Below are 9,316 nucleotides of genomic sequence, written 5' to 3'. Positions count from 1 at the left end.
AATATTCTGTCTGTGTGTGTGCCTGCAGGCCAGAAGAGGGCACCAGACCTCATTACAGATGGTTGTGAGCCACCATGTGGTTGCTGGGAATTGAACTCAAGGACCTTTGGAAGAGCAGACAATGCTCTTAACCTCTGAGCTATCTCTCCAGCCCCCTGGTCCTTCTTTTAAAATCTGAGATAAGGTCTTAATAAGTTGCCACTTTAAATTATCTATTAATAAATATATACATAAAGTATTATGTATATAATTGTGTACCATGTGCATATCCTTGGAGGCCAGAAGAGGATGTCAATCTCCTGAAACTAGAATTATAGATGGTTGTGAGCTGCTGTGTGGGTCCTACGAACTGAACCTGGGAAAAACAGTCAGTGCTCTTGACCACTGAGCCATCTTTCCAGCACCTTTTGAATACATGTAAAGACTAATCTTATGTTTTTATACATCTTACAAGCATCTTCTCCAAGTTGGCAGCCTGTCTTTATATTCCCTTTAAGATGTACTCTGATGGAGTGCTTTAGTTTCAATCAGATCTGACAAACTTTTATTAGTTGCTTCCCTTTTTCCATTCTCTAGACTTTTGTCTAAGATTAAAACAATCCACTCTTTGACAGTTTAAGACTCATAAGAAAGACTATGAGGAGAGGGGAGTGATTTAGAGGTAAATAAAGTGTTATCTATCATGCTCAAAATTCTGGGTTCCATTCCCAGCCAAAAATCAAACATAGAAAATACCCAAACACTATTTGGGTTTGGTCATCATTTATATTTTTAATTTCTTTTAGTCAGTCTTATTAAGTTTTTTCTATTTTTCTAGATGTTTTGTCAAAAGGTTTCAAATTATTAATAGAACATTTACAGACTTTTCTCCTAAGCTTCAGAAAATTTGGTACATCTGTAGTGATGCTTGCATTTTTGTTCATATTTGTGCCCATTCTTCTGAAACTAATCACAATCTATCTACCAGTTGTTTTTGTTTTGTTACCTCACTGCACACGTAGGCAAGGACTGCACCACTAAACTACATTTTGGTTCCTCATTTTGTTAATTTGTTTATTTTTTGAAACAAGGTTTCATTCTGTAATCAAGAGTGGTCTGGAAGTTACTATGTAACTTAGATTACCCTTGAACTCATGGGGCCCCTCCTGTTTGCCTCCTGAGGACTGGGATTAAAGGCATGAGTCACCATACTCAGCTGAATCATCTGATTTTTTCTGCCCTATAGTGTATTAGTTCACTCGTTTTCCTTTCTACCTATTACCAGCTCTTCTTTGATTCCTTTGTTCTATCATTAAAACCAGTTCTACATTTGTTTGCTTATTTTATAGTACTGAAGATTGACCTTAAGGCTTCATGTATGCTAAGAAACACAACACTGTGAACCTATGTCCCTAGGCATTTTATGAATTTATTTTGAGACAAGATCTCAATAAGTAGCCCAGGATGACCTCAAACTCATGATTTTCTTGTCTTGGCCTCCTGGAATATATGGGATTACTTATAAACCTATCACCTAGTAACTACATTATTAGTTTTGCAGTTCTGTGATTCTTTTTTTTGTTTTTTTTTTTTGGTTTTTTTTTTTTTTTTTTTTGGTTTTTCGAGACAGGGTTTCTCTGTGGCTTTGGAGCCTGTCCTGGAACTAGCTCTGTAGACCAGGCTGGTCTCGAACTCACAGAGATCCGCCTGCCTCTGCCTCCCATGTTTGTTTGTTTTTGTTTTGCCTTTCGAGACTGGGTTTCTCTCTGTGTATCCTTGGCTGGCCTGGAATGCAATATGCTCTATAGAATAAACTGGTCTCTAACAGAAACCACTACTGCCTGTCTTGGTTCTGTGATTCTAGATATAAGTTTGTTGTTTATTTTTTAATTTCTATAATGGGCATAATTACTAAAAATACTAAACAATAATCTATAAAAGAAAAAAAAACAGGATAAACTGCTTTCCTATTGTGGACATGCAACTGCATGGCTTGCTGTAGCTTAGACAGAGACTCCACTGAACAAGAACAAAGGCAGACCAAAGTGGAACATGAACCAGGAAGACCAAAAGAGTTCCGACTTCAATTGTTTTTCTGAGTTAAATAATGCTAGAATCATCTCCTTAGAATCTAGAATGAAGTACTTTCTCTTCCACTCAATGTAAATAAATATTATAATAGTGTGATTACAGACCATTTAAATTTTAAAAGGAAGAGAAGAATAATATCTCCAAAAATATAAGCAAATTATATTCAAGAATATTCATGCCGGGCGATGGTGGCACACGCCTTTAATCCCAGCACTCGGGAGGCAGAGGCAGGCGGATCTCTGTGAGTTCGAGACCAGCCTGGTCTACAGAGCTAGATCCAGGACAGGCTCCAAAGCCACAGAGAAACCCTGTCTCGAAAAACCAAAAAAAAAAAAAAAAAAAGAATATTCACACATGTATGCACATAATTTGTAATTACTCATATCAAATATGTGGTTTACATGGGCATGGTGGCATATGGCTGTAATTCCAGTACTTAGGAGGATCAGGAACTCAAAGTCATCTTTGGATACACACTGAAATTCAAGCACAGCATGAACTACACAAATCAGTTTTAAAAAGAAAGAAAAAAAAATCTGGTCTACAAAAAGCTTTTTTTTTGTTTTCTATTTATTCATTAACCCATCCCCAGGATCTAGTTCCTCCACTGTATAAAACTACCATTTTTTACAATAACTACCCTTGCCTCATAAATAATCTAAATTTCTAGTGAGAGAAAATAGAAAGAGACAGAATGTGTATTCATGGTTGGGGAAGGTGCTAACAAAGACCAAATATCCATGATGAAAGAGAAGATAGCAAAGTTCATGTGTTCACAGACGGATGTAATATAGAGTCAAGGTGGCCAAAGAGTATTGCTTACCTGAGTATCCAAAGGAAATACTGGAGATGGGGCTCAGGTAGATGCCTTTGCCATAGGCTGCTCCATGCAGCTTGCAGGGAAACACCAGGATGAATATATGAGCCTGGGACCCCCATAGCTGTATATTAGGCATCCACAACACTTATGCAGTCCTTTGTCCCTCCATTTATCTACCTTCTTACTCATTCAAAAAACTCGAGGCATCTACTCTTGAAAAGCTGATTGGCTGAAAAGTGGATTCAGTTAAACTGCTTGCTTGCAAAATACTAAAGAATACCATGGAGAACGGGAGTAGCAGAGCCACAGAGTCATTGCCTCAGCATTCATACTTATGACCTCAATCCTTAATATATTTTCAGATTCTCAAACAAAGAAACTATGGAAAAGGTAGCAGGAAGAGGAACAAAAACCACTCCTAGTAGTTTCTCAGGACAATGAAATAAGCCTTTGTAACAACTCCTTGAATAGCCACAAATGGAAAGTCTCTGTCATAATAATAGGTTAATTCCCATTACCTAAACAACCAAAATATACAACAGCCACATTCATTCTATATTTACAGTGCTAACTTTCTCTGTAGATAGGCTCTATCTTTCTCAAGATAGGCTAGACATGGTGATGCAGAGGCACAAACAGATATTCAAGCATTTTAGAACAGACTTCCATAGCTGAGTGAGTGGAAAGAAAGAAGAAAAGGACACAGCCTCACCTGCAGTTTGGTGTAGGATGCATTGACCAGCCCATTGCGCAGGATTGAATGCCAGTTCTCAATGTGGGACCCACTGTAAGGCAGGATAGAACATGTGTCCCCTCATAGTATGAGATTCTTAGGAATATTTCCAAGACCATTATCACCCCCTACCCACAATACATGCAGATGGGCAAACACACCTAACAAGTGACATATTCACAGATAAAGTCATAGGCAGCAAGAAGTGTGTATGTGCATATGTGAGTGTGTGGTTAAACCCCCACATCTTAAACCCTCAAATGCTGGCTCAGTATTTTCATATTTTCATTTGCCTATTTTCCTGACACTTCAAATTCAATAATTTCATCTCAAATTCAATAAACTTATCAATGATCTCAATATGGCTTCTAGTCCAGAGGTCACACTGCATTTTTTTAATAAAGAAGCACTAAGACTTCCTCTAAATTACCCTTAACACTTTTTTCTTTCTTCCCTCCACAGTTAGACATAAACTGTGGATTTCTTCCCCAAACTTTAACTCTATCCTTCTAATCTGCTCCTTTGTATCTTTTTACATGAAAATATTCTGTCCATTCAACCACACCGTAGCAGTTTAAAAATAAAGACCATGTCACATGCAGCATTTTCTCCTTTACAGCACCTACCACAGTAGCATTTAGTAAATAACCGCTGACTAGTTGACCATCATGAAAAAACAAAACTCATAGATCCCAAGGCCCTGCTAGCCTAGCCCATCTCCTGACGCCCCCACCTCCACCATCCTTACTGGAAGGCAAAGGTGCTTCCATAGAGCTTCTTGGCGGTCCGGAACCGAGCCTCCTTGGCAGGAGGGCTGCTCAGCAGGAGGAATTGGTGTGAGGTGTGCATGAACTTCAGCTGCTGCCCAGGGTGGGGGTGGGATAAAAAAAACAGCAGAAACAGAGATCAGGGAGGGAAAGGTTGGAAACAGGAAACAAATCAGATTTACACTAACTACAAACAAGGGAAATATGTTTAGGGTCAAACACTATGCTGATGGACAGACAGTACCAACCAAGCTAGTCAGGGACCAATACAATGGGTGGGCATAGAGCCCCACTCCTTGCCTCTCACTTAAAAGTTTTAAGATTACAGAGGGAGAATAATTACTTACCCTGCTGAGAGGTAGTTTGACAATGTGTGACCTGTTGCTAGAAATTATCCTGGAAGAAACAGAAAAAGAAGGGACAGAATAACTATGTAGTGAGGCTATCCTGAAGAAGAACTTTAATCTAGGTACTGCAAGTAAGATTCCAATGTCTGAACTGTGTGATAATTTCCAAGTCATAGTTGATATTTCTTTTTCTTTCTTTCTTTCTTTCTTTCTTTCTTTCTTTCTTTCTTTCTTTCTTTCTTTCTTTCTTTCTTTCTTTCTTTCTTTTTGGTTTTTCAAAACAAGGTTTCTCTGTGTTAACAGTTCTGGCTGTCCTGGAACTCTCTTTGTAGACTAGGCTGGCCTCAAACTCACTGAGAACCACCTGTCTCTGCCTCCCAAGTGCTGGGATTAAAGGCATGTGTGATCACTGCCTGGCCATTGATAGTTCGTTTTTTTTTGTTTGTTTGTTTGTTTTTTAGTTTTTCCAAGACAGGGTTTCTCTTAGCTTTGAAGCCTGTCCTGGCACTAGCTCTTGTAGACCAGGCTGGCCTCGAACTCACAGAGATCCACCTGCCTCTGCCTCCCGAGTGCTGGGATTAAAGGCGTGCGCCACCACCGCCCAGCCCATTGATAGTTCTTTTAAGTGATATTGCTTATGTAAAAATTACATATATAATTATATAGATTTTAAAGGGAAGCCACCAACTAGACCAGTTAGTTTTTAAGGAACTAATAACAGGTAAAAAAGAGTCGGGGGGGAGGCTGCTATAACTAGGGAGAGAAAAACATGGAACAAAAAGAGTATTAGAAGCCAGGTGTAGGTGGTACATGCCTTTGATCCCAGCACTCAAGAGGCAGAGGCAAGTGGATCGCTCAAGGCCAGCCTGGTCTTCAGAGTCAAGTTCCAGGACAGTCAGAGCTAAACAAAGAAACCCTGTTTTGAAAAACCAAAAAAAGAACCACAAACTAAAAGAGAATCAGAAGTTACCAATTAGAGAGAGGTCTGAATTGAAAATGGTTAAACTGGTGTCTGGGGTTTAAAAATCCCAAAACTGAGGCTCAGGAGCTAACCTGCTTAAGCTCAAAGGAATCCTAAAGGATCTCAGGGATGAGAAAATAGAAAGATACTATATAGATTGGGGGGAGAAACAAAAGAAATTAGAATGAACTTTCTGAGGAGTCAAGGACAGACTAGGCTGTATATATCCTGAACAGAAGGATAAGAGAACAAAGGCATAAAAACTAAGGATTAGCAAGAGCACTATCTCCTACAGTGGGTACAGTGTACTTATTTTGTGGTTGTTTAAATTTTTGTGTATGTATATGCAAGTGTGCATTGGGCAGGTGGTATGCATACATGTGCACCCACAGTCAACCTCAGGTGTTGTTCCTTAAGAGATGTCCACCTTGTTTTTTGAAACAATTCTGACCGGGACCTGAGGTTCGTTGATTAGACTACTCTGGCTGGCCAGTGAGCCCCAGGGACCTGCCTATCTTTGCTTCCCAGTGCTGCTATTACAAATGTATGCCATCATGCCTGTCTCTTCTTGTAAGTGCCAGGTATCAAACAAACTCAGGTCCTCACGCTTATATGGTAAGTATTTCACCAACTAGACAATCCCAGGCTCTCACCATAGTTTACAGTGCTACTTTAGAAGTCTATGTCTGGTAATTACTCATGCTATGAGGAGATAATCTACTGCACTGGCTACCTTCTTTCAGGGGTTGACTTAGAAGGAGGCAAACTAGAAAGAGAAGTTGTCAGGAAAACAAGAAAGATCAGCGGGAGGGAAGGAGAGGAATGGAACAGCCCAATTCTTTGCTAGCAGTAGGAAACAACAGTGCATCTGGTTCTAGCCACTCTTCATCAGGGAAGAAGATAGAAGACAGAGATGAATTTCTTTGGACACACAGAAAACTATGCTAAAAAGCTGAAAACGTACTAATGGCAACTATAGTTAATAACATTAAATTTTTGAGAACTGCTGAGTCATAATGGACAATATCCTAGCACTTAAAAACTCTAATGAACCATTACATAATGCATGTTGTGCATGACAAATACACACATTTTTTTGCTTCTGGTTCTTCAAGACAGGGTTTATCTGTAACTTTGAGCCTGTCCTGGAACTCACTCTGTAGACTAGGCTGGCTTTGAACTCACAGTGATCTACCTGTCTCTGCATCCAGCGCTGGGATTAAAGGTGTGCACCACCACCACCCAGCTAAATACACACGCTTTTTAAACATCTTATATTAAAATAATTAAGTAACAAAACAAACATTTGGGGAAATATGGAATACTTCAAGCTTGAGAAATCATGTCAGAATTTGTGAGCTCTTTGTAGTTACTGTCAAGTCAAGGCTTATCAGCAAAACACCAAGAAAAAGTAGTCATAATATAGAGCCTTGCAAAGAATGCTGAAATGCCTCTAGGAGAACATATAGATGACTCTTTTCTTCCCCACCCCATACAAAGCCTGAGCCATTCTATCCATACCACTGCAGAAGAGGATGGGCCAAGGGATCCAGCTTGTCCATCTGTTTCTTGATTTCCAAATATGAGCCCTGTAAGACAATGGCCATAATAAGATTATCTCCCAGGAGAGGAAGGACCCCTCCCACTCTCTATAGAGTACTGGGACCCAAGGCAAGATAGGCTATTGAAAGAATGAAGACAAGGGGTTCCCACCCTTAAGGTTGGCAAGACTTATAAATATGAAAATGACTGAAAATGCTTACAAAACAACACGCAGGTGGGTCTCCCTCATTTTATGCAACTCCTACAGCTCTAAAAATGTTGCTTATAAATCAAAAAACAAATAAAATCAATGTCCCCCAAAGAAAAGGCTAAAGAATCCTGTGGCAAATCTTCACATAAATCAGTCTTTCTAATAGTAAATCATCCTTTCTAGGTATACCTTCTGTGTTAACTGCACTGTGATATATAGGATTTACTGAGAAGAGGCCCACCTGTAAATATGAGTACAAATGAATGTCTATTCATGCAGAGACTGCAGACAAGGGGTGGGGAAATCTGGTGAGGGACAGCCTTGAGTCAAAGGATGATCACTGCTCTGTGTGGCTGCCCTACCCCTAGAAGGACAGAAGATGCAATCCCTGGATCTAGCTACTTATCTCTAGGTCCCCTCTTCACCCTCCTAACCTTGGGCAGAAATCTTTCCCTAGCTTCTCTAATTCTCCAAGAACTATGAAAAAAGTTGACACATGAACAACTTGTGAAAGAATCTGCAGCAAAGATAAAGATTGAGAGAGAGAGACATCAGGAGTGAAGAGAAATAGGGTAAGAAAGCTAACAAAACAGGAACAAGAACTGGGATGGTTACAAAGGGAACATAAGGAAAACATAGGAATTTGAGTAGCTTCTCTAAATCTTTACCCTACTCCTGTGAATTACAAGCAGGAAAGAGGGCTGAGCTAGGCAAAGAGAAGGCAAAATACCTGGGTCATCTCCCGAATGGACATCACACTATCCAGAGCTTTCTGAAGTCGCTCATAATTCTTCTTCTGTTGATAATCAATGGGAAGAAAATAATTAGAAGCAGATACAAAGATATGATAATAAAAAAGAAAAAGAGGGCAGTTAAAGTCTACACTCAAGTGTGCCATGGAAAAAAACAAGCTTTATCTGGAAACTTTAGAGTTTTATGCTAGTCCTTTTACTAGTTATGTAATTATCTGGGTAAGTCGTGGAACACCTTTAACTATTACAAGCCCTGTTTGCAAATAACAGGGGGTGTTCTGTCTGTCTGATTTTTGTATGTCAGGATTTTGGTGATGCTAAGGATTGAACCTATGCCCTCACATATGCTGGTAAGCGCTCTACATTGAGCTATACTTCATTTCATTTGTAACTAAAAATACTATTTCTGTGGCAATCATCAGAGATGTTCTCAGAATTAAATAAATGTATAAATCTAGTATTATATCCAATATATAGTACCGACAGAAAACAACGAGGCACTGTGACATACAGTGATGGTTAATTTTAGAAGTTAGTTTGAAAGCTGATGGTCCACGCCTTTAATCCCAGCACTTGGGAAGCAGAGGTAGGCAGATCTCTGAGTTCAAGACCAGCCTGATCTACAGAGCAAATTACAGAAACTACAGGACAACCAGGACTACACAGAGAAACCCTGTCTTGAAATCCCACTCCTCTGTTGCTGGGGAAAAAAAAAGGGAAAAAAGAAAAGAAAGAAAAAAAAAGGATTAAAAAAAGTCAATTCAAATAGGTTAAAGAGCACCTACTTACTTGGTCAAACATGATTTCTGGGTTTTTCTGTGAAGGTGTTTTGGGGTTCAGATTAACAGCTGAATGACTAGAGTAGGCAAAGCTGATTGCCCTTCTTAATAAGGATCTCATATAGCCAAACAAAGACCCAAATAAAATAAGAAAGCTAATCTTCCCAATCCTGGCCCTTGAATAAAAAGGTATTCTTCAGCTGGGCGGTGGTGGCGCACGCCTTTAATCCCAGCACTCGGGAGGCAGAGGCAGGAAGATCTCTGTGAGTTCGAGGCCAGCCTGGTCTACAAGAGCTAGTTCCAGGACAGGAACCAAAAACTACGGAGAAACCCT

The 9,316-nt window shown here is 39.7% G+C and overlaps 1 protein-coding gene across 9 annotated transcripts in view; it reads right to left on the bottom strand.

Moving 5' to 3' along the window:
• Positions 1–9,316, bottom strand: part of Parp6 (poly(ADP-ribose) polymerase family member 6) — a 34,193-nt gene that overhangs the window by 6,839 nt on the left and 18,038 nt on the right. For 5 of the 9 annotated variants that reach the window (XM_026777223.1, XM_026777221.1, XM_026777219.1 and 2 more), the window contains 6 exons: positions 8,182–8,247; positions 7,220–7,287; positions 4,738–4,786; positions 4,372–4,484; positions 3,603–3,675; positions 2,894–2,963 (listed from right to left, as the gene is read on the bottom strand). In XM_026777223.1, the coding sequence (XP_026633024.1) occupies positions 2,894–2,963; positions 3,603–3,675; positions 4,372–4,484; positions 4,738–4,786; positions 7,220–7,287; positions 8,182–8,247 (439 nt within the window). The remainder of the gene's footprint in view (positions 1–2,893; positions 2,964–3,602; positions 3,676–4,371; positions 4,485–4,737; positions 4,787–7,219; positions 7,288–8,181; positions 8,248–9,316) is intronic. The other 4 variants (XM_026777222.1, XM_026777220.1, XR_003376590.1 and 1 more) reach the window with 3 other exon arrangements.

Source organism: Microtus ochrogaster, unplaced genomic scaffold (genome assembly GCF_000317375.1).
Source record: "Microtus ochrogaster isolate Prairie Vole_2 unplaced genomic scaffold, MicOch1.0 UNK49, whole genome shotgun sequence".
Classification (NCBI taxonomy): domain Eukaryota; kingdom Metazoa; phylum Chordata; class Mammalia; order Rodentia; family Cricetidae; genus Microtus; species Microtus ochrogaster.
The sequence above is the reverse complement of the archived record's forward strand: the minus strand, read 5'-3'. Positions and strand labels throughout refer to the sequence as shown.